The sequence below is a fragment of the Hipposideros armiger genome, unplaced genomic scaffold (assembly GCF_001890085.2).
Source record: "Hipposideros armiger isolate ML-2016 unplaced genomic scaffold, ASM189008v1 scaffold_114, whole genome shotgun sequence".
Lineage (NCBI taxonomy): Eukaryota > Metazoa > Chordata > Mammalia > Chiroptera > Hipposideridae > Hipposideros > Hipposideros armiger.
The window spans coordinates 3151302-3177074 of NW_017731464.1; the positions used below are offsets into that span (position 1 = coordinate 3151302).

Sequence of the window (25773 nt, forward strand, 5' to 3'; positions counted from 1 at the left end):
GAAGGCTAATTGAATAAGATCCTAGGTTCCGTCCAGTGTCAACATGTCTTTTACAACTCGATCATTATACACGGGACCCTGTATGTGTGCAGACCCTTCCATATCTGTTGATGGAGATAGGCAGACCCTGTAAGCAGCATGTGGAAGGAACTTTGAGGTCCAGTCCAGGCTCTACCATATCCCATCCATGATTTTGGGCAAGTCACATGTTCTCACAGCCTCTGATCTCCATCCTCCTCAACTCTCTAGTAGTCCCAAACTCAATTTTTTTGTGTGTGAATAATGAATGAAAATAGTTGACCAATTGAGCTCTCCAAATTTAAGTGGTGCCTGTTATAATGGCAATTGGGGACCAGCACTGAGCAACTGAGAGCCTTTTCTCACTTCGAGAGCACTGGGAGTGAAAAATCCATTTTTGCACGTGCCATCTACCTTCAGATGCTGTAACCCTGTACTCTTACTCCTCATCTTCTGCCTGGTATTACTCTGTTCCCTGGTCCTCCCGCCCACCGTTGCAGTATTTGAGTATTCCCCAGCAGCAGTGACCATACACATTACCGATGTGAAGAGCCTGTTACTTTGAGGTTTGGTTAGAAAACAAACCCCCCTAAATTCGGCATGTTACCCCATCCCCACCCCATTCCAGCTCACCACACACATTTACACGTGTACTTTTTAACCCTCTCACATACCTTTTGTTAATAGCTAATAAGATAATTAGATTCTTGTTGAAGTATCTCACTTCTTCCAGTTGATCCCCTATTCTCCCCACCTCCCCAGTGAAGGCAGAAGGCACAAATGTGACAGAGACTGCAAGAGGGAACTGATAGCTGGGACTGAGACACCTTCCCTGCCTTCAACCATGTCACAGGGCTGCAAGGGCATTGAGCACAGAGTGGTCCAGAAGGTTCCTGATGTGGCAGGGCAGGTGGGGAAAGGCTTAGAGGAGGAGATAGGTACCGTATTTGCCGGCGTATAAGACGATTTTTTGGCCCTGAAAAATATGCCTCCAAGTGGGGGGTCGTCTTATACGCCAGGTACACTTCAGATAGACTGCCCATAGTGCTTGCCCCGTGCCATAGTGGCCTCCCAATGCCCGCCCACTTCATTCCACATACCGTTCAGGCATCAGCAGCGCTGCTGGGTGTATGCTCGGCTGTTATGCGACTTTGCTGTTATGCGATTTTACCACACTCGCAAAATCTACGGTACCAGTCTATAGAGTGTGTTTTCTTTAGTGAATTACCGGTATGTTTACCGGTAATAAACTTGCACTGTTTTATGTATATGTTTGATTACATACAGCCTTGTGACAGTTTTCCTGCATGTCATAAGCATTTGAATATAAATTAAAATGTTGAAATCAAATCTGATATTGTTTTACCTTTTATTTGGTGTGTGGAAGGTGTGCGGAAGAGTGGGTAGTCTTATACGGCGAGTATATAACAAACTCTGTATTTTGAGTGGAAATGTTAGGGGGTCGTCTTATACGCCCAGTCGTCTTATACGCCGGCAAATACGGTAAGTGGTCAACACAAAAGGTAGGGGGAGGTATTTCCATTTGACAGCTGAGGAGCTACAGTCAGAAGTTGAGGGAACCACCCCAGGGTCACAGTCAGTCAGAGGCTAGAATTCAGGCTCTGGAAGAATGCTAGCCTGAGGTTTTGCACCAAAATAAACAGCTGGATGAAAGTCAAGCAAGTAATTGGGGTCTTTACTTTCTATCCATTGCTTCATAGAATTACAAATATGTGACTGCTAAAAGTGAAAGAAGCAAATAATTATTTTTTTTTCAAGTGAGAGAAGCTTTTGGGGGGAATAAAACAAAAACTAGTATTCAAAATAATGAAAAATGAGACTCTTGGGGGAAACTCTCTTAATTTTTGCCAGTATGCTAAAAATTGTCAAAGATTATTTACAGCACCAGATTAATGCTAGTGTAATTACGCTGTACACTTGATTAGTACATTGCGTTTTTCTCCCTGCTGTTGAGATGCTTCTTTTTCCTTTTTTCTTCAATATAAATCAGGTGTAAATGAGAAATGTAGCATTTAATTCAAAGGTATCTTCATGCTATGTACTCCAAAGATGATAAATTGGTTACACATATTAAAATGTCTTTTTCTGCAGTGTGTTAATTGTACCAAAGCAAATCATCTTGCCAAGACACTAACATCCATTATTTTGTTTCATCTGTGTAGTTAAAAATTACAGATCGCCTAAAATTTGGTTTCTATCCTCAATGAATATCACTTTTGCCTTTACTTTTTTCAATTCCTGATGGCCTATAAAAATACAGATTCTTAGGGCCGGCCGAGTGGCTCAGTTGGTTAAGAGCTCGCTCAAGAGTTTGAGCTCTGAGCAACAGCGGTTCGAGTCCAGCCCGAGCTGAGCAGCCGCTGAGCTGCCAACAGGTGGCAGGATGGCTCAGCTAAAAAAAAAAAACCAAAAACAAAATACAGATTCTTTAAAATGTTACGTATATACACATGCTTGAACCTCAGTCGCATCTTTTTCTCAAACATTTTAATTTTAATTTTATCTTAATGGCATTTTATTTCTGTGATAGAAAAAAAAAACTTTGTTGACAGGCCTTTAATTTGGCAAGTTGCTGAATTTTATGTGATCCCAGTCTCCTTGTAAGTAAAAGGAAATATGCGCTCTTAACCCCCTTCTTTCTGTAGGATTCTCTGATTCATTATTTTGTTTCAAATTAATGCTCTACCTTTAATAAGTTAAAAGTAAATGGAGAGTTGTTAATAGATTAGGGCTAAAGGAATTGTTTTGGAAGGAATCTTACTATGTATACATTATCACACATTAACTTATCAGGTGTGACAAATCCGGTTCCGAAGGCCTTTTGTTTCTTAGATTACTTTTGATATCTTTTAGCTATCAGCAGGCTTAAGTGACTTTTGTGAGCTTTGACCTTAGAATAATAAGAGAACCAGCATGTCACAGATTCTCAGTTGGCAGACAATAAATGATTGTTCACATATGGTTTAGTATATTCTCTGGGTGAGTTATAAACCATTTCTAAATGCAAGTAAAAAAAATAAAAGATCAAAACTAATACAGAAAGCCTTACATGCATATGTTTATGGCAGCTTTATTTTTAATAGCTAAAAACTGGAAACAACCAAATGTCCATCAACTGGTGAATGAATCAATACAATGTAAATTCATACAGTGGAACTCTACTCAGCAATAAAACAGAACAAACTACTGATACATGCCACAACACGGAGGAATCTCCACAAAGCATTATGGTAAATGAAGGATACCGGACAGAAAGGACTCCATACTGTATTGTATGGTTCCATTGACAGGAAACCCTGGATCAGGAAAACTGGACGAACAGAAAGCAGATCAGTTGTTGCCAGGGTCTCGGGGTGAGAGGAAGGCATTGATTGGAAAGGGACACAGGGCATTTTGGAGGGTGATGGAAGTATTCTCCATCATTATTTCACTGGTGCTTATATGAATGTGGACATTTGTTAAAACTCAACAAATTGTACACTTAAAATTGGTGCCTTTTATTCAGTGTAAATTATACCTCAAATTTAAAAGCAAACGGGGGCATTTGAGATCTTGCTCCCCAGCATATGTCAGTCTGTTTCAAATAAACTCTTAAATAAAAAATTAAAAATAATAATAAAAATAAAAACAAACAAAACCAGACCAGCATCTTGAATGCTTCACAAGGTGACTACTTCAATTGGGGAAATAATCATTCTTAAACTGCACACATTGAAAGCCTATTTCTAACAAGACGCTAACATTATTCATTTTAATGATGAATCCCTGAAATGTATTTTGATCCCTAGAATGTATTTGCATAGAAAACAGTAAATGATCAGCTTATTTTAATATATCATTGCATTTTTGCTTTCTCTTTACCTCTCTGCCCACCCTAGAGAAACTAATCGAGGGACTCAAATCTCCTGACACTTCTCTTCTGCTCCCCGACCTCTTACCTATGACAGATCCTTTCGGTAGCACTTCCGATGCTGTAACTGGTAAAGTCATCATCTCTGTTTCTTCAGTCGTGCATGATGTGTGTATCTATTTCAAGAATGATAAGTAACCAGTTAACAGGTCCCCAGTGATTAGCCCCAAGGAGGTGTGGAAATGCCACCGAGCCTGCTGGTGTTGGAGCGATGCTTCCTGCTAACCCAGAAGCCAAGGCTATTTAATCTCCCTTGTTAGCACCCCAAATGAAGTGTTTTCTCTGTCTTCCAGCAGTACAACACTGTTATTTTTCCTTTCTTGATATCCCCAGATTTCTAAAGTGATTTCTTATGAATGAGGAGAATTGTGGGAAAATTCACATTTAGTTACAAAAGCTTCATGAAAAAAGTTGGTTTCGAGCTGGACCTTACCTTTGGCAGATTCTTCTTGATTAGGCCTCTCTATGTGCCGAGTATCAGTGACAGAGAAAACACACTCTCGGTGGTGAAGCGCCAGGAGTAGACTCAGGGCAGGGCTCAGTCTGCTTGCCCTGACTTTTCCCTGTGCTCCAACCACAATACAGGCGAAACCTACAAAATGTCCAGGCCCCTGTACTCCAGGGGCACACTGTCCTAGCATTCAGAAAGGCCATGACCCCACAGAGAGATGGGCCTCTAGCTGGGGGATGTCACACAGTACAGAATACCTCCCAGGTACTTCATGGGGTGGGATTTGAGGTGGACTACTGGCCTTTGCAAGGCACAGTGGATATGAAAGGCCCCCAAGTTTATTCTTTAAGAAAAGCAAAATTACCAGAAGCTATTAAGGTGCCTTTCAGCCTATGTCTTCTGACGTGGAAGAGATCACCTTGGTGGCTATCATTCCGCATTCACTTGTAAACACTGAGATTCACCGAGACTAGTCACAAGGGTTACCCTTGCACAGACGTGCTCAATCGGTGAAGCCCAGACACTCAAAGCGGCAGAAATACAGTAACTTACTGTGCTTCCCATCTTGCTTGAAACTGGCATCTTAGAGACCTGTACAAGAAAGCCTGCACAGAATTGTCCAGAGAACCTCTGACTGCCTTTCCCTTACCGTTTATTCTCCTCTCTTCATGCTCTGTTACAAAAGAAAAAGCTGATGTTGCTGTTGAGAGTCTTATACCAGGACTGGAGCCCCCGGTGCCCCAGCGCCTCCCATCTCAGACGGAATCTGTGACCTCCAACCGCACAGGTCAGTCAGGAGTCTTCGCAGCTGCAGGGACTGGTCAAGGTGGTGAGCCCCCAGAGCCAGCTTTCCACCCACCGCACATGGCCCTGGGCTTGTTTTTGCAGCCTGGTTAGTTCCTCCGAGATGGGATGCTCTGAATTGTCACAGCCCCCGGTTCCAGATGCTGAGCGATGTGTTTCCTCGCTAAAAAACAGTACCTTTTGGAGCCATATTCTTTGTAGAGGGATCCTTGGGCTTCCTCTGGTTAGTCTTTATTCAAGATTTTTTTCATTGGTAGCAAGTTCCCTCCACTTCCTTAAAGAACGCTGCTGAGCTGTAAGGATGCCCTTAACCTCTCCCAGTTCCTGAGCAGTCTTTCCCAGATTATCTGACAATGTCAGTGATATCCGTGGAGCTCATGTTCTATGTGGACTTTCTGTTGCCAGCACCGTGCTTTAATCATACATAGGTAGGTGATTTACTGTTAAATCGTGGGCAAAGTTGCAGTCTTCCCTGGTTCCAGCATTGCTTTCAGCCTAATATCAAAGTTCACTCTTAGTAGAATTCCTTAACTGCCCATAAATACAGATTTGATAACCTTTGTTTTCGTTGAGTCCATAATTACCTCGATAAAAGTCTCTGATTTCCTAATTTGGAACAGAAACAATTAGAAGTCTAGGAAGTTTGAAGAGTAACTCATCCAGGTAAAAAGAAAATGAACACAGAAGACAATGTGGTTTCTTTTCCTTGTGCTTACTTGGTTATTTTCTCCTAGAAAACTTCCAGAAAGTAATTCATGGGTTAAAATACTTGACCTCTGAACTTTGTCTTCCTTCTGTTCTTTAACTAAAAGCAAAATTATATGTTCAAAGGAGCAGTTCAAATTTAAAGACAGTAGTAAGAGGCAAGATCATTCTATTTTGAATGGGAATCTGGTTGAGTTCTAGAAAGTACTGTTTAATCATGTCATATTCTCTAATAATAAGCCAGGGACAACCCCCTTCTTGTCAGCTTGGATATCTCATCTTATAGTAACTTTTTCCATGAATGTTTAGGGAAAGTTGAAGTGAAACTCTTTAGTTGCAAAGTCCTTTTTCTCAAATGGCGTTTGCTGAGAACTGAATTGTTAAAGTTTTATTGGCATCCAAATCACATACTCGCTTAACCAGCAACCTCTGAGCAAAAAAAAAATTCTTTAATATTTATGTATTAGTGTTAAGAAGAAACCTAGAAATGCATGTTTCTACAGATGAAATCCAGAGTGCTTAACATGTTTCTTTTGGTTTTCTTTTCCTGCCTTGGCTTATATGTATAACATGTAAACACAGTGACTTAAAGGCTAAGATCTAATCTCATGATATTGTTGTCTGTGCTATTTAATGCCACCACTCACCCGGGATGCTGTTAATCTGGACTCAGACTCTCTCACGGGGGAAGACTCCCTAATCGATTGCTCTCTGCTCTCTAACCCTACTACTGACCTTCTGGAAGAATTTGCCCCCATAGCGATCTCTGCTCCAGCCCATAAAGGTAAATGCTTTCCTCTTGTCGGGCCCACACGTATCCTTAGAGGAAGAGTAAACAACTCCTGAGGTTTTTCCTTCCCACAAGTCTTTGCCAGTGAAGTGTTTTAACCACCCCCTCAAGTGGAAAACCCGAGTGTGTATTCTTAGCCACTGTGTTACAGTCCCTCTCAGTGAGAATATTTAATAAGACTTAGACAACAGGTTGGTGGAGGTACTGCTTCCTGGCAGTCACCTGGCACACAGATAATCCATGTGCTCTAGTAAAGACAAAGCTGCGTACCTTTGCAGTCAGCTCAAGGACATGGCTGAGCTGACTAGCCACTGACTGACTCGAATTATTAATATGATACTGGTTGGCCTTAGAAATCAAAACTGTTTCATCAAATCTGGTGTAAAGTTTTTGGATAGTGATAAACAGGCATCATTCCTCAAACGTCAGTCCTCAGAGATTGAATTTATGAAAGTTTTGAATTTTGGTTAAGCTGTGAGTCATGATTGATGACTGGATTTCTCTTTCTAATCTACCGTTTTCGTGTCTTAGTCTTAGTTAATATGGTTTGAAATTCTGCTGGACAGAGGTAGCTTGAATTGAGTCCTGTTCAGTGAGTAGTTTGTGAAAGTGATAGACACAATGCCTGGCTTACTGTACGCAGGCGTTCACTAAACTTCTTTCAGCACTTGGGTAGTGATAGTGGTTTTCTGGAAAGAGCAAATACATAGAAAAGGAACGGATTAAGTTGTTTCTGAAGGAAATTCATGAAGGAAGCCTCAACAATGATGAAAAGCTAATTAGCCTGTAGTTTGCAGTGGTAATAGCTGAGCTTTTGTTTTTACCCCTTATAGCATTAAAATTATTGTGTTTTTATAGAGCATGTAGAAAGAAGTTAACCTGTTGAACCAAGTATGTCTGGCAGGAGTGTGTCAGCAGCAATGTGTAATTAAAGAGGAGCAGGACGTGCAAAACAGGTGCTCCGCTTGCATTTGCTGGTTGGATCGCCTTAATCGGAAGGGAGAAAAAAGCTCTGGCCAACTTGTGCTTGAACTCTCAGTGCATGCGACCTTGTGCCCCCACATTCCCTGAGGCATCAGAGTTGTCTGAAAGCCTTTCCACTTTTGCAGGACAGTGAGTCCTTCTGGAAGCATTTTGTTTGCTTTGTATATAGCATTTGCTTCCTAAAGAGTGACGTTACCTATCCCTGCCCCTGGTTTTGAGTTTTTTTAAGTATTGTTAGTCAGGCCTCTGTTTGCTCAATAAATAAATGACTAATTCCCGTGCCTTTGTGAATTACTGATGTTGAAGAAATAACTACAATTAATGTTCTTATAATGGTAGAGAGACTTCATCCTTTTGCTCCTTTCCCTAATCATTTATAAAAGTCTTAACACGGCCTGCTCTAAAGCATTTTTTTCTATTTCCCTAAGTTTGCCGACTTTGCTACTTTTGTTTCAACTCAGGAAAATAAGTATTTTCATCTTTAAAAACTGCAGTGATTGTACAATTGGGAACTTTGTGCCTCTGACATGTCCTCTCATTTGCTAATCTCTGCCTCTGTTGTTTCTGCTTGTGTACTTGCGTTCTGTGTTAAGCTGCAGAAGATAGTAATCTCATCTCAGGTTTTGATGTCCCTGAGGGCTCGGACAAGGTGGCAGAAGATGAGTTTGACCCTATTCCTGTATTGATAACCAAAAACCCACAAGGTAAGAAAGAGAGGATGGAGAAAAGAGGAGTGTGATATCAGCTCTCTACAAAATAGTAGTGTATCTAATCTACAAGGGGGAAAAAAGCAACATTTAATGAAGGAAATTAAGGGTAATGACAATCATTGTGGGCGGGACCAGTTTAGATAGCAATTCAAACCAGAGATACTGATACAAGTATTTTAAAGCCTGACCATGGTGTTTCTTTAGAGAGAAGAAAAGTATTTAATAGTTTGACTAAAAGCTGGTTTTTATAACTATCAAGCCAAAAATAAAGTGATCTTCAGTCAGTGGAAACCTGAAGGCTTGTATCAAAAAAAGAAAAAAAAACAGCACTGAACATTTTTTAAATCATGATTAGAACAATCTGTAATAAATATTCTTCCCGAAGAGATTTAACAATGGTGCTTTGATATTTGCATCTTTTGGACATTTGTGGAGCATACTTTTTCCTCTTTGATGGATTAAAATCATTTGAACATGCTAACAAAACACTGAATTGCATAGTACCATCTACATATTTTTTTAAAGCATGTTTTTATGGCAGTGGTCTTAACTAACTTCTCCCCAAAGAAAAAGTTATTGATTTGTATTTTATCAGGGAGATGATTCAATGTTATCAAGACGTTAGCATATAGCCAGCAGTTCTCAGGCAAAATACGCGTATATGTTCTTTTGAAAATCGCATCCTCTTTGCAAGCTGTCCTGATTATAGAATGGTGTGCACACAGTACCTGAACTTTTGGTGGGAGGTGGTGATAATCTACTTTATATGTTTAAAAATCAACATGTAAGAGTTTGCAAATGTAAATTGTTGCTTCTCTAGGGTTTTGTTTTGGTTTTTTCTCCTTTGCTTGCTCTGCACATCTAAACCGTAACCCTCTGTGTTTTGTACTGAATTCCTATCTCTCCACTTCCAGGTGGGCACTCTAGAAACAGCAGTGGGAGCTCTGAGTCCAGTCTTCCCAACCTAGCCAGGTCTTTACTGCTGGTGGATCAGCTCATAGACCTGTAGCCGTGACCCAGTAGCAGATGCAGTTCTGTAACCTTCATATCGTAATACACACTTTCGTTACGGAATTATAAGAAAAATGATTTTTTTAAAAATCTGCAAATAAGGGACCCTCTAGCCCTTATCTCCTACCCCTTGCCTTCTCCTGTAGAAATGATAAGGAAAGAAAATCACTTTGGCCCTCCAGATACTCCTTGGCCAGCTCCTCCCTGTTAGTTTGCTGTGTTTTCTCATTACCCTTCTTCAACAGCATTATCTTAAATCAAGCACTAGATGCCATGAGCTTCACCTCTGCCGGAATCGACTCCACCAAAAGCTTAACTGTAACTGAAACTAGTGAATTGACACCTTTGCCTCATTCTTGCTAGGAATGGCGTCCCGAGTCAATCCTCCCAGCCCCTGTCTCCTTTGGCCAGATGCTGATGAATGTGTTTCTCTGTTTTTGCTTTTTATCCTGCTGCATTATTATGAAGACGTGGCTTCTTCAGTTGGTCTTAACTCTAGGTGGTAGCCCGGAGATGGGTGTGTGGTTTAAGAGAGGGTAAAATTGACAGACTGATGGGATATGCTTGAAAAGAGAAAGTGAGCCCAGCTCTAGCCAACCAACTTTGACCTTGACTTAGCCAAGGGATTTTACACCCCATGCAACCTGCCCAGCATCCGTCCAGCACTCTGGCTTCCATTGAATCGTGATTCTCAGATCTGGAGACGTGACTGCAAGTACTTGAGATCCTTGGATAAAATATGTACCGTTACATACATCCCAAGCATTGCCATTCCTTTTCGTGTTAACTATCCCAAGCCGGGATCTCAGAATTAGACCAAAACAAGACAATGGTGGTAATATGATACCTTTTATTAGAAGACTTTTCACTGGGGGGTGGATGGGGGAGGGGAAGGAATTGTAGCAGAAACAGATGTATTTTTCTTGTGATTTTTATTTTGAATCAAATATTGTAAATTGTGTATAAATGAAGATGCTGACTAGTTCTGTTTCCACTTGGCGTTTCAAGTCTGATATCAGGTGTCTGTACAGGGTTTTGATCTCTCTCCCTTGTATAACTAACTACACAGCAATCCTACAGTGTAACATATGGAATCATTCTGAGTAGACTTGTGCGTTGCTGTAAGCTTTCAACAGGTCCTCTGTCTTTGTAGATTAAGCATGTTGTTTATTTTCAGATAATCAGAAATAAGTATGCTGACAAGCTAGGCACAATTTGACCCTGGCTACTTACCTTTCTTTCTCGCTGATGTTTGAATTGAAGGATGCAGCCAATGAAATATGTTCAGTTGGTTTTCCTTGGCTTCCTAGATTAAAAAACAAAACAAAGTGTAGTTCCTCACTAACTTTAGAGTATTGTTCATAAACTAAATAAAGGGCCCTGCACTGACATGACAACATGCCTCACGGTCACCCTCTGTATATGTATGTCCTTACTCACTGAAGTATATATATATTTTTCCTCACGTGGAAAGCAGTTTTCGAAAATCACCCTTTTGAAAACAGGTGGGCACAGAAAACCCCACTGTGGTCCTCTTTCTTGAGTGCCATTTTCCACGATCGGAAGGGAAACAGTTAATAAGATTTGTATAAATAAAATTCCAAGTCCATTTGCTTGTTTCTCTATCTAGTACTTTTGTTTCTTCTTCCTCACATTTGCACTTTAAGGGGGGGGGGGGGAAGGAGCTGAACAGCTACAACAGTTTGCAAAACACTGCACTTTGGAGGTCAAGCTCTGACCCCAGCCATGTGAGAGCAGCCCTTTGAAAGGCATCAGAGGCAAAGTCTGAGCTTTTCAGCCTTCCTTCTTCCTTTAAATACTCCCATGCCAGCTAAAACTAGATGAGCTAAACTAAGTAGAGGCCTCTATGAGGATAATAGATCATTTCCAGAATTGAGGGAGGCACAGCCTTCCTGCTGAAGATAAAAAAGCATCCTTGAAGAGCTCTCCATGATTGGATAGCAGTGAAAATGGGACTTGGTGTGCCCCTTTATGGACAGGAATATCATTGAAGATCAAAAGCTTATTCTTTTTCCTTGACATAGAAAGAATGTATAAACAAATGAAGGAAATGTTTATTTTTAAATAAGAATAATGTTGTATGCCTATGTTTTTCAATTTGATTTTTTTCATGCATACCTGTTAGAAAAATAATTAAATATCCAGTTACTCGAAACCTTGAAGTATACAGTTTAGAAATTAGGCATCTCTAAATTGCTCCTTTCATGTAATTACCCGTAATTACATTGAGATATATATCTAGTTATCTGGCTCAGTGAAGTTTATTGGAGACTGTTAATGAAAAGAACACACGAGAAGCCAGAGACTGGGTAGAGGAAGCCTGAGGGAAATAATGAATGAAATTCTGTAGGAGTAGGGCCTCAAAGGGGAGAACTATTTTTCTGTTAAGGAATACAAGTGAATGACTTGGTAAATGGGGCCTTTTGGTATAGAGCATTGTCCCTGAGCTAAAAGCGTTTATCTGAGTATAGTGTGCTGATAGTTGATAGACCTGGGAACTATAGACTGAGCTATAAGAGGGACCTTAGAGACCACCCTCTAGTCCATCCAGTTCATTTGACAGGTATAGGACCTGAGGCAGGCTGGTGGGAGGAGAGGCCTGGGTGGGCAGGATGGGGACCTCATCCTGACCTTTGCCGGTCAGTCTGAGTCACCTTCAGCAGCCACCATCACTTCTCAGAGCCACTGTTCTTGCTTAGATAATGGCGGATTTAGACTAGATGGTCTTTAAGATTATGGAATTCTAGGGTTCTAAGTATATATTATTATGCTTTGAGAGAACTATGAAGGATTTATATATCCTGATCGTTCTTCAATTATCTAATGTAGTTCTAATATATAGCAGTATTGACATTTTAGAGAACTATAACAGACTTTATGGACTTTTACTAACCTGGGTTGCTCTTTCTTGGTTATCTGAATAGAAGCCTAAATTGTCAGAGTTTGGGACATACATGTTCCTTTTTTACTATTACACACACACACACACACACACACACACACACACACACACACATACACTATACAACAAAACAGTATCAGATTTCATTTCTTTAAAAAATGTATAATCAATGATCTGCTATTTAAAAATGGATAAGTACTGTAAGCATATGTTTCTGATTTGCTTTTATTCCAACTGTGCAAGAGTAGTAACTATATAAAAAAAAATCACAAATTGTTGTTTTTTCCCTTTAGCTCAAATAACTAGATTGCCAAATTCAAGTCCCAATGTTTTTAAAAACATGGGCCTCAGAGGTGATAAGGTTTAAATGGACACTTATAAATATGATTGTAATTAATGATTACTTTAGCAGATATATCAGAATTTTGACATCTAATTGAGTGTTGTTCCCTTCAAAGACATCTGGTTGCACTTGGGAAGCAAATACTTATTCTAATGATGCTGCCATCTAAGTTATTTTTGAAACTCCTCTTCTTAAAAATAACATCAAGGAAGGTAATATGGTATAAGGAAATCAGTTGTGTTATTATCTAATTGGTATTGCTTCCAGCATCCGAAAGTATGTTCTTTCTTGATCTACTTTTTCCACCACTCTGGGTTCTGAGTAACGTTTAACTGTTTCCAAAAGCAAAATCACCACCCTAAGATGAAGAGTGGTTACTACTGAAGATAGTGAAAAGAATAATCCATAGAAAATTCCCAGAGAGAAACGTATAATGGAAAGTGACAATAATCATAATTTCCTTAATATTCCGAATAAGGGAATGTCTGTGATTTTTGCCTGTCTTTAGCATAGTTTAGCAAACTGAAAGATAAGTGTTAAAAAATATCTCTGAAACAGGTTGTCACTCTGTGTCATTTGATATTGAACTTGGCTCTTTCTGAATTAGAACTATAGAAGTTGGATTGCTAGTAATTATAGGGGAATAAATAATTTTAAAAAAGGAACCTATTTTTCCCAAGGTGAAATGTTAGTTTTGTTTATAGTACCTTTTCCCACCCTCCTGACAGATAATTGATCATTTTGATTCCACCCAGCCTATCCTTCCCCTGGGTCAGGAACAGCTTGTCATCAGCAGTGCTGTGGGAAGAGGCAGGCCTTTAGGGTTGACCTGAGCCCAGAGCTATGGAGGAATCTGAACACATGCACGCTATAGATACCTTGGGCCAAAATTAAGTCCCCATGATGAAGTTTGTCTATGATCTGCAGGTGTCTTTAACTTCCTCAGTGTATAAGATTATCAGGATCCTGTAGCCACTGTCTTATAGAGTTTGGGGATAAAAATGACAATTTTCCCTCAACTAAAAAAAAAACAAAACAAAAACAGGAATTAAGCAAATTAGAGGCTGCCAAGCAGAACAGAGAAAACTATCACATGGATATTTAAAATGGAATCTTTCCTGAAACACTCCAGATACTACAACGCTGTTATCTTTTATTCCTCTCTAGAGACTATAATTTTTACCAGCACAGAGTTAGCCTTTTCCTTTTCCTTGCTAGTAATGTTCCCGGATGTGCCTGGGTTTTCTGAGTCACAGTGAATCCCGGATGGCTTCCATTTCAAATAGTAACAAGATACTATTTTGTTTCTCCAAGGTTTCCTTTTACTGAGGTCAGGGAGGAAGGTTCTTTGGGTAATGCAAAGTTACCAGATGGTGGTAGTTGCTAGAATGGAAGACCCTTGGTTCCCACTTTGTGGCAGTGTCCTAAATATCCTCTTCCTGTGAGTATTCTGCTCTGCTATTGCACACCCCCTCGTCACGTGGATGTACATTTACCACAGGTCTTTATCCTGTCCTCCCCCAGAAGACAAAGCAAACAGAGGTACATGAAGCTATCTTATGCAGTAAATGTGAAATTTGAAAATTGCTACGCAAGTATTGTATAAAAAAACAAGTCTGTAAACAAATTTCTTATGTAAACATACAGGGGAATAAAGACTTTTACCTGTTCAAACAGGACCATTGATGTTCTGAGATATAAATAAACTTAAAATAGCTGCTGTTTTCCTGAGCTGAAAACTCACTTTTACAAAAAGGATTGAAACACATTGTTTAGTGACTGTAAGTACCTGTGCTCCAGGGAAGTGCGGACACGGGTGAGAGACATGCTGAGGACATTTTAATGGGTCATGGCTACCCTACCTTCTTCACCTTGTGACCAGGGAGAATAAAACCCGTGGGAGCCTGCATGTGATATGACCAGGCACGGGCTTGTAAAACAGGGCACAGATTTGCAGCTCTCCTCTTCTAATTTAATCTTTGATGCACCCAGGCCAATTTAATTAAACATGTTATGTTGGCAACAGCAGTCTTATGCCCAGGGAGAAATCTCTCTCATTTAATTGCTCCACTGGCTTGAGAGGCACAGCGTCACCAGCCAGGGTTGGCTCCCATCAGATCCCTTATTCCCCAGTCGTGGGGTTTAATGCAACTGCACAGCATATGGTAGAACCAAATGCTTAATTTTATCATCTAAGCCAAAAGGTCATGGAAATTGTTAATTTGATGTACATCTCCTGATTCCCTGTTTTGGCTCCAAGAGTGTGGATTTCAGTTGGTGCTGCATTTCTCAAGTTCTTAGGAAGGGTTATTTTGCTTCCTACTTGCTAACGATGTGAGAAGGTTTCTCAATACTCCATGTTTTCGTTTTCAGTTTTTGGCAAGAAATATGTCTTTGAGACTCCTTGTAACTGTTACTTCAATTTATAATATAGGGGAGAGTAAAAATTCTGGCTGTGCATGATATATTGCACTAAGGAATATCCAGCCTGAAATTTAAGTCTTCAGTTTTGATGTTCTAGAAAGCACTCTGATGACCCTCGTTATGTCCATCATATAAAATTTCCAGGGTTAACCTATCCCAAATCACTCAGCACTTTTCGTTGCTTCGAAAGTTAGTAGGGAGTTAGTGAAGTTGCCAAGTCATCCCTTTTGGGGACTTTTTTCCTACTCTCTGAAGCACGTGAGCTCTTACTGAAATCTGTATAATTTGGAGCCTCAAAAATGGAAGGGCCGGCCGAGTGGCTCAGTTGGTTAAGAGCTCGCTCACGAGTTTGAGCTCTGAGCAACAGCGGTTCAAGTCCTGGCCCGAGCTGAGCAGCCGCTGAGCTGCCACAGGTGGCAGAATGGCTCAGCTAAAAAAAAAAAAAAAAAAAAAAAAAATGGAGTTACCCCTAGTGGACGTGTCAGAAAAGGCACTTAACCTTAACCTGGCCCACAGTTCTACATCAGAGCAAGAAAAAGAAGTGCGTTGATTTCTTGTTTAATTTAATGTGCTAAACCAAAATAAAAAGAGACATGACCCAGTTTGGGGGATTTAGAAAAATGCCTTCATGATAAGAAAAATAGCTTCATGATAAGAAAGACCCTTTTGCAGACTTGCAGACTGTGAGGCCAGGTCCTGGGCTGAAGGCTCCCCCCCCCCCCCAGAAGCAGCTGGCTCTGGTCACAGGGCATCTGCTGTGCATGCCTTTGGTTACCAAAGGAACTGGGCGCCAAAGCACAAGGTTAAATTAGTGTAAATCCTTTATTGCTCATTGGCAGGCTGCTCCAGACACGTTTTCCTGATAATACAAGGCTGTCTTCATATACAAGGACTGTTCACCCTGAAGACATGCGCTTTCCCAACAAGAACACACTCATGTTTCAAAAAAAAAAAGACCACTGACTTCCGACAAGATTTAATATCTGTCTTCTGTTTACAGTTATTGAGAATCTCTCCTTCTCTTGACTCCTCTGTTTCTTGTGGAGCCACCCCCCAAAATTCCCTGAGGGAATGTGGATGCCTGTGCTTTTCCATAGCTACCGGCATTTCTTTGGTCTCCAGAGTGCCAGGCTAGGAGACTTGCAAAGGGTGGTTACTCTCTGCCTCCATCACACTGTACCTCTTCTAAAAAGGAATGGGCAAGTTGAGAGACTTGGCCTTCTCAGGAAGATTTTTTACATGTATTTTTCCAGTCCTATAAATAGATTCACGCTGAAAGAGATATGAAGTAGGTCTGGCTTTGTTTTGAAGGACAAGAGTCTAGTTTTCCCTTCAAACTCGATGTTGTAGTATTTTTTGTGACTGTGAATTTTATAAGTTGTAAGTTACTCACCATTACGCACCATGGAGGGCATAGAATGCTCTGAGTTGGCAAGCTTCCAGTTGACTTGACCAAGAACCCACTTTTTAACAGAAGGAATTTTGATAAGTTAGGCATGTTTTCCATCCTGCCCAACTCTGGATATGGGTACCCCTGCTGGGTACTTGACAGTTTTCAAAATGTAACACTAGCACTGCAGGCATCCAAAGTGCCCCAGATTCTATAGGTAGCTGCTTTTTGACAATCCCTGCACACAAATTGATTTCACTGAAACCCATTTAAATTTCCCATAAACACTAACTCCAATCAAACTATTGTTCATTTCCTTTATTGATCTATATAATGCCAGATTTGGTCATTGACTTAACTAAATTTACCTTTTTTTTTCCCTCCAAGAGATCTTTTGCTCATCCGCAGAACCAGCTTAATAACATCAACTTCAGGGTAGCTTTGGAAGATGAGAAATTGTGCCTTAGTTTTAGCAACTGAGACCTTTGTCCTACAGATCTATGTTAGAAAGTGGCTTAAGGAGTTTGGGGGGACTTTTACACCACTCTGCTTGGTAAATCTTATTTTGGAAAACATCTCTTCCCCCTTTCATTTGAATTTCTTCCTGGAAGTCATCATCTGGGAATCACTGACAGATCTAATATCAACATACTTACCTGGAGGTTAGGATTATGTCTTTCCAGATTGCAAGGGATCAGGTATTTTGTTTATTTCCTATCAACCAATGCTTGCGTATCACCATGCAGGTACACATATTCCAGTTGTAATGCAAGGAAAAATTTATCCTCTTCAAATCATATTCTTCAAATACTATTCAGAAAGCCATTTGGCACCAGTACAGAATTGAACTTAAAGACCCTAATTTGGAATTCACTGAATGCATTCAAATGTTAGAAAGGGAGATAAAAATGGGGGGGAAACCCACCTTTTTTGTTTCTGGAAACAATATTTAAGGTCAGAGCTATTTAAGAAGAAGCACTGCTAAAAAGTTGTAGGATTCAGAAAAGCATAGTATTTTTGTACATATCTCCTAAAATGTTCAGCTCTCTACATCTCTTTACAATGTAATGTCTCCTAAGTGACTGGTTTCCCAATAAACTGATTTTGATGCTGCTTCTGCTGTGTTCTGTGTGCTTAATTCAAGCCAAAACTTGAACGGGATAATTATTAGCAGAAGTTTCTACAAGCTAATGGTTTGCATAGAAGGGGAGAGGGTAATGTGGGGAGGGGACGATTGAATTATCTCTGTACAGAGGTTCCAAGTCATCTAGAAAATCCAAATCATTGTACCAAATGTTCTTATCCTGGTGGGTTGGGAAACCCATGATGAAATGATACATTTACCCCCAACCACCCTTTCTCTGGATTCTTCTTGCTTAGTTACATATGCCTTTTTCCTGCCCTCTTGCTAACATGTGCCCAATGACATACTTCTAACCTGCTAATATTTCTTGGAAGGTAAGCTGTCTTGCATTCTGATAATTGTCTATTTGATTTTAAAAGCCAGAGCACCCTGAGGCACCTCTACCTAGATAGAAATAGACTAGTCTATTAGTTTGCAAAATACTTGTGTAATTTCCCATGCATTTTACTCCTTCTCCTTCAAGAACTTTATGATGGATTCATTTAAGCAGAGGAGATCTTTGCTAAACTTAGAAGACTGAAAGAAAAATGCCAGGGCAGCTCCAGCCAAAGGTGATTTATTTAATATGATTTTGATGATGTCTCCTCCCCTGAGAAAGTGCCTTCAGTACTCGCATTGGAGCACTGTCGTGCTCTTGGAGTGGTGCTTACGATGTAAATCATCAAGTAAACCATTTATCAAGCAAGCCACGTCCTGCTACTTTTCAGGGGTAAGGAGTTGGGGGCTTCCTTAGATACTGGCAGTGTGGAGCAGACGACCACATGTCCAATGCTGAACTGAATTTGTCCCCAGACAGTATTTCTGCATAATCCAGAACCATCATGGCATATGTGGAGATGAGTGACTGGGTTTGCTTTCATTCCATCATGAGCCACTGCCAGGCAGCACAGGAGTCAGTGCCTAGCCCTCGAGGAGGAGCTGCGTAGTTCTGCTCAATGTCTGTGTGCCTAACACCATCCCCTGTCCTGCACATCGTGCTTCTCATGCTCTAAAATGTGAAACCGTGATTGGTTGTGTTCCAGTTTGTGTGCAGTTTCCTTGCCTGACGTTTGTTTTTCTGTTTTTCCTTTTCCATTTCCAACATCTATTATTTGGTCCCACAATATTTCTGCCGCGGGTTGACCGTTAAATGTGTCAAGGAGAGTCGAACGGACCTGTGCATTAATTCTGCATTTTGTGCTTTTCCAGGTCTCCAGAGAGAGCCCAACCCCTGTCCTGTAATAACTGTAGAGCACTTTAAAGAATCAGCGGGTGTTAAAGGCCTTCCCCTGTATCCAGACCCCTCCAGAATACCTGACATGAAAACCCAGAACAATTTAGAATCTGACTACTTGGCCCGGGATGGCCCCTCAAGCAACAGCTCGTTCCACAGCAGTGAAGAGGAAGGGACGGACCTCGAGGGCGACATGCTAGACTGCAGTGGGTCTCGACCTCTCCTCATGGAATCTGAAGAAGAGGACGAAAGCTGCAAGCCTCCACAGGGCAAGCTGGGAGGGGCCATTCCATTCACGCAGCCTGAAGTCCCTACGGAGCAAGCAACGGCAGGGCAGGGTGGAAGAAAACATCAGTTTCAAGTCCTCACACAACCAACCACTGATGGTCTCGGGGAGCCAGACGTTTTTGCCACAGCCCCCTTCAGGAGCTCAAGGGTTCCAGCTGATGACATGGACATTTTCTCCAAAGCCCCATTTGTCTCCAAGGGCAGTGTGGCTCCTTCCCAGCCAGAGGACGTGTTCTTGAGAGCTCCTTTTACCAAGAAGAAAAGTATGGAGGAGTTAACAGTCGCCCAGAGTACCTCCCAGGAGTTGCCTGCGCAGGCCAGTGTCCTCAGCCAGATAGAGGATGCCGCTGTGCTCTCGGCCCTCGACAGAGCAGTGTACGCCTCTGTCCGATCTCAGTATTCCATGGCTGGCTTTGTCCAACAGTCCAACCTCCCCTCCCATTCTGTACAAGCGGCAGACCATCTTGACAGCATCTTACCCAGGGGATCCTCCCTGGAACCTGGAGCCCATCCTAATGACAGAAACAAAGGACCTCAGCCCCAGAAAGACGCTGCCTCAGGCCCCATGGCTGGCAAACCATTCCGCCCCCAGTCTTTATCCAAATACTCCCGTCACTATAGCCCAGAAGATGAGCCAAGTCCAGAAGCCCAGCCCATTGCTGCCTACAAAATCGTTTCGCAAACCAACAAGCAGTCCATAGCTGGCTCTGTTGCCATCACATCCCTTTCCTCCAGGACTATGGAGCTGCCTGCTGCTGATCCTTTTGCCTTAGCACCCTTTCCTTCAAAGTCAGGCAAGCAGAAGCCTTAGGAGCAATACCTGAGCCTTAGGCCTCTGTCTGCCCCACCCTCAATTTCCCACCACCCCACTCCCAGCGGAGCCTTCCTCAGAAGAAATACATCAGTTATTATCAGTTACTGTCTTTCATCTCCACGGGTCAGAGCAGAACTTCAGTCAACAAACTCAGTAGCAGTGATACTGAGTCAAAACCCCTTTTAAGTTATGCCAATTTCTTTGGTTTATCTCGATTTCTGGACTTTCAGGCATCTCCACCTCTACCCAGAACTCTGCTTTTTTGGAATACTTCACCCCCACCCCAAAGGGGCCATAGTGTTGTTAGTTTTAATTCCTGCAGACGTGGTTGGAGTCATTGAGGAGTCAAGATTAGTCCTTCCAGGACTCGATGTAATAACTCTTTGAAAAGGAGATATTTCTGGAAAGAAATGCAAGATGAAAATCCTGCACATCCATAGGAAGTGGAATCCTGCAGATGCTCATCATTCCTGTAAAACCAGCAGCCCTAGAAGGATTCTCTGCACCTGTTTGAGTCTGCGCCAGCCAGGCTGGCCCTCGTGCATGCGTGTCTGTGCGTGTTTCACGTGTGTCTGACCTTTCCCTATGTAGAAATGCAAACAGGTGGGATATGTGTGCTCATGTCCCGTAGCGTTGAGCCTTCCCCATGTCCACGCCACTTTTTAGATTAGTGTGAGTGCACAGGTTTGGGTGTGGCGTGTGTGTGCACAGGAAGCATTTTTCCTTTAGGATAATCCTGTCCCAGCATGCCTACCTCCACTGTCACTCATTTAGTGGCATTTGTCTCCTGAACTAACTGACTTGAACCCGATTTTATTTAGTTCTTTTATCATGGCAAAATTGAATTCATTGGAAGGTGTAGGAAAACCTGCTGAAACTACGGTTTCTGAATAGATGTATTTTTCTCCAGAATCCGCTATTTGTAGTTAACAAATTCCATTTACCTGTTCATGAGAATTTATCCTTATACATTTACCACTCAGAACAATAGGAAAGAGCACCTTGTTAGAGTTCCAACCACTGGGTATGTGGTCTTTTAAAGACCTCAGGGTCTGAACACTCCATGCTGTCATTATGGAATTCGTTAATCATAAGACTAGGCTTACAAGCTAGGATTGCTTGCTTGTTCGATTATTTGTTCCAAATCCTTGCCATCTTTCTCTACTGTCTCTTGAGGAAATAGAAATCTGATACGTGTAAGTAAGTTTGTCTGGGAAAATGGAAAAGTGCTGAATCAGTTAGCCATGAAAACCTTTCAGTTCTCTCTCCCCATTAAATGTTGAAGTAAGCCATAGCTAGATGACTGACTTGTGTTGTTGAAATGTCTTCTCTTTCTGGAACTATCCGACTCATTTCCTAGCTGTTTTCATACCTTTATTATTAGTGCCTTAAAAGGAAATGTATGTCCCAATGGGAAGACTTCGGAGGAAATTCAACTTAATGGAAAGAGTTGCTACACCATGTTTCAAGTTGAAAGCTTCCTGGGATTTTAGTAAATGTTAGTGATTTTTTTTTTCCCATTAGCTGGAGAAATTGAGAGAGTTGCTTACCAAACCAGATAAATGATTTAAGAATTCCTGGAAATTCATCCAAGAATCAAGTCTGAATGCCAAACTCTGTTGCAGTTGATGAGGTGTGATAGTCTTTAAATTTGAAGTTCAGGGATCTTGGCAGTAAAATATGAACAGCTGCTTCAAGACTTTTTCTAGTTTTGTTTTGTCTCTACCTATTTCAAATGTCCAGGTTAAAAGATAAACAATTGGCACTGAATTGGGCCACCAGCAATGGTGTTCCAACTGAGTTTCTATCGTGCCAGAAACAAATGTCTTTCACTTTGTTAAATGCTAAATGTTTATTCTAAGAATTTGCTTTCTCTCAGTGGTCATTTCTGATTTTTCTATGTAGCAGTGTATGGAAAATTATCTTTCCAGTTGAGTGAATAGTTTTGGCTAATGCTATGGCACCCCAAACTCTTCCTTTCGTCATTATCAATTAAAGCCCTCAAAGGCAGGAGCTAAGAGGCTAGGAATATTCAGGGAGTGTTCTCACCCCAAATCAGAAACTCTGAAAAAGTGGAAGGTCATTCTGATTCACTCTTCCAAATATTCAGGATTACCTCTACAACAGCCTTGCAAAATGTCTGTCTTTTGGTTCTTTGATCACTCCCTCCTAGTCAAGCAGCCATTTTAGTTCTCAAGATAAAATCAATAAAATCATGGTGATTTTTATTATGTAATTGAATCATTTGTCAAGCATGGGCTTGTAATCTGTTTTTTTATTCTCACTGGAAACCTATGATGGTTGGAGACTCTAAATACCTACTTTGAATAGGAAATGAATATAAACACACACAGATTACTTTTGTATTCTTAGTGATAACATGAAATTTTTTTGACTATTGGAGTATATTATTAGCTAGTAGCTAGTGACTTCTTCAGTGATCTTCTTTTGATCATATAGGGTACATGTATTATTCAAAGATAAAATGTACTTGCCAGAGGCCATCCTGAATCTGGAAATCTGGAAAATTTAGTTTTAAGGGAATCAGGAGTGCTCAGGGTGCTTTGATTTAGTTGTAAATGCATGTTTCCAACAAGTGTACTGCAATAGGATAAAATTAAAGAGAAAAAGAAAATATAGAGTCAACAAAATACTGCATTTCTTGTTTTAGTTTGTTTTATGTGTTATTTGCTTTACACATTTGATAGGGAATGCGGGACCTTGTGACTTTTCATTTCAGTGGAGCACAATGAGCCAGAATATATTTAGAATAAAGCATTGCATCGCATCCTACACTGATGAACTCGTAAAGAATCCACATTAATTGACTAACAGGCACTATTGAATTAATGAATTGCCTTATATGTGGTGAAAAATATTTAACATCTGCTTCTTGGGCTCACATTCAGCCCGTTAGCTCCAAATCCTTGTTAGATTGGAAAATGGAACGAACAAAATTTGATGCTGAAGCAGAGGCTTGCCAGGACTTAAGGGAAACTTTAGTTTGGGCCCACTCATTGTTGAGTTGCAAATTTCATACGTGTAGACTAGTGAGTATGTGTTTATGTGCCCATATTAGCTATGAGTTTCTTTTGGCAACCAAGAATTCTTTTAAACTTCCAGGAAAAATACCAGTATCATATTGACCCATTATTTATTAAGTTTTAGAATACATGTGTATCAGTGTTTTTAGCTGTTTGGTGGACATTTCACGCATGAAGTAGCAGGTTTTAGTTTTATTTAAAGTAAATGTAACCACCAGAGTGATCTGACAATAGAAATTGAATTATGCTGTACTTGATTCCATAAAGAAAAGTCATCAACACATAGATCCTAGTTTATGTATGTATTATATATAATAGGAAACTTTATCATATAGGAAACGAGAGAAGGGGAGCAGGAAGTATACCATGTAAAATGGAGTCACTTAGGTCCCTTTCATAAATATGTTATTCTCTGCTATGTCTTTGGAATTGAAATTGGAGAACATAAGCCAGTCAACTGTGGAATGGCTGCTGGTCACACAGAAGCAGTTTTTGAGAAAACTGCTAATTTTTTGAGAAATATGGAACCCAGATTATTTTGATGCAAGATACTCAGGAGAGCCGCTGAGAGAACCACACTCCTAAGGAGACAGGCACACCTGTAAGCGTTGCAACCACCCCTGAGTTCTAATCCTCCAATCCTGCCCAATGGAGTAAACATGAAGGTTTTAAATGAAATCATGTAATTTAAATTCTTAGTTTTTCCAATGCCTTTGTCAACTATGACTTGTTTGTTTTTTGGTTGTTCTTTTTTGCTTTTAACCACCAGAACACTTGCAAACTTGTGACTTGTGAAGTTCACTTAAGGAGGGATTTCAAAATGCTTGAAAATAAAAAGTATCTGGTTGGGAATTGTTTTCGTGTCCTTTTGCTACAAAATAAATTGGCTAGGTTGCTGAAACCAAGCTGGCTCAGCTTAGATGGAATCTACACTGGCAGTGTCTTGATTCCCAGAATGCCACCTTGCTCTCTAAGACTTCCTGGTCCCACCTGCCTCATTTGCACCTTGACTTTTATTAGAAAATAGGCCTCTCGTGTGTGGTGCCCAAGGTCCCATCATTAAAACACTGCCAGACATAGCTCTTTCCTGCTCTTTATCCACCCCTGCAAGTCTTCCTGGCTCATCTTTCTTGTTCCTGATCCCACCTCACTTCCTTACACGACATGCCCCTATTATGACCATACCAGTAAGTGGATGATGAGAGGTGTGATTGAATGATCATGTTAATTTTTATTTGCCTCTGGTTTTACTGTAAACAGTTTCTTCTTAAATTTTAGCCTCGCCTGTGATAATCTCACCACACTGGAATAATTCAAAATAAGAATGAAATGGCTTACCTCCCCCGTTTCTTATGGACTAGAAGAAAGGATGAAGGAAGGGTCGCAGAACCCCAGCCTTGCTCTGGAAACATAACCCAAAGGCATCTCTTCACCTTGATGTAACAGAGGCCCAGAGTGCCCTAGAATACAGGGGCAAGTGTATATGTGAAGGGACTCTAGAATAGCTCGTAAAAATGACCATGTTAACCGGCACACTGGTGGCTTCATCCAGTATTCCCATAACTTGTAAATTACATTAGAAATTTAGCCTGAGCTGCTTCCCAGCAATCTCAATATGTGTGACACTGTTTTGAGTTGATAGTAAGAATGTTTTGTTCTTGAAATCAAGTAAATGAAATCGGCATTGCATTATAATAGAACCGTATATGCACTTTAAAGGGATCTATTTGATTCCTTTTGGTAAAAATTGCAGAAATGGTTTTTCCCAATGTTAAAGAGACTTTGGTAGTAAAAGATGATGTAGCCTTTCCACTCTGAAATGGCAAGTCAGTTGTACTCTTGAGTCTACCAAAGACTCCTGTTTGGGGAGTGTGAATGGAGAGAGAGAGAGAGAGAGAGTGTGTGTGTGTGTGTGTGTGTGTGTGTGTGTGTGTGTGTGTGATGTTTTCTGCCATGATGTGAACTTGAGACCTCCTAATAAAGGCATCCAAAGAATACCAAAGGTGACAGTCGGTAGTTGGCAGGAGTAAATTTGGTTCCCTTTGCCAACAGCTCTCTGAGTAAGAACTAGAGTTCTAGATAAAGGTGGGGGGAAATCAGCCATTGCCTTAGCCTCATTTCCACAGTAAGTATGCTCTTCTCATCCACAAGGATGAAACTCATTATGGTTTGTCCTGAATTCTTGGCTCATGTATAGTGTTGGAAGGGCAGTAGTGACCAGAACACAAGGACTGCCAGATGTTACTTTGAAAGAGTGAAAGTGTAATGTCATTTTTTAGGGATGGAAACCAAATACAGGCCAAGGACCATGCTCATTCCCTGGAGAAGAGGTGAACTCCCTCTGCTGATTGTATTTTGAGTTGACCAAAGGAGGAGGTCAACCTAGCTGTAAGGAGCATTGAGGTCATTGGACCTCAGAGAACAATATGTGCATGCAATCTCAAGGGCTGTGAACAGGGGGAAGGAAGGGAAAAGGACACTTATAAAGTCAATCTTAACAGTTTTTGCAATACCTCTGATTTGCAGACTATTGGATTTATGTTACTGCACTCTTCGTGTGATCTATTTTATGTACCTGATAGTTTTTATGAATAATAATGTTTGAGTTGTAAACTCCTATACACTTTATTAAAATGGACCTAATTAAAATAAATGATTTACACTTTGTTTTATTTCTTATGTCAGATCTTCCTAGGAGTTTTAAGTTTCAAAGAACAACTTTCCGTTGGTTGGTTGCTTGGTTGCTTTCCAGTGCTGTCATTGATATTTCCTGAGACCTGCTTTCT

At 40.8% G+C, this 25773-nt stretch overlaps 1 protein-coding gene across 1 annotated transcript in view; it reads left to right on the plus strand.

Moving 5' to 3' along the window:
* Positions 1–25644, plus strand: part of AAK1 (AP2 associated kinase 1) — a 195115-nt gene extending 169471 nt beyond the window's left edge. The window contains exons 15-18 of the mRNA XM_019647614.1: positions 3918–4019; positions 5086–5187; positions 6583–6693; positions 18817–25644. Coding sequence (XP_019503159.1) covers positions 3918–4019; positions 5086–5187; positions 6583–6693; positions 18817–19940 — 1439 coding nt within the window. The 3' untranslated portion in view covers positions 19941–25644. The remainder of the gene's footprint in view (positions 1–3917; positions 4020–5085; positions 5188–6582; positions 6694–18816) is intronic.
* The last annotated feature ends 129 nt before the right edge of the window (positions 25645–25773 follow it).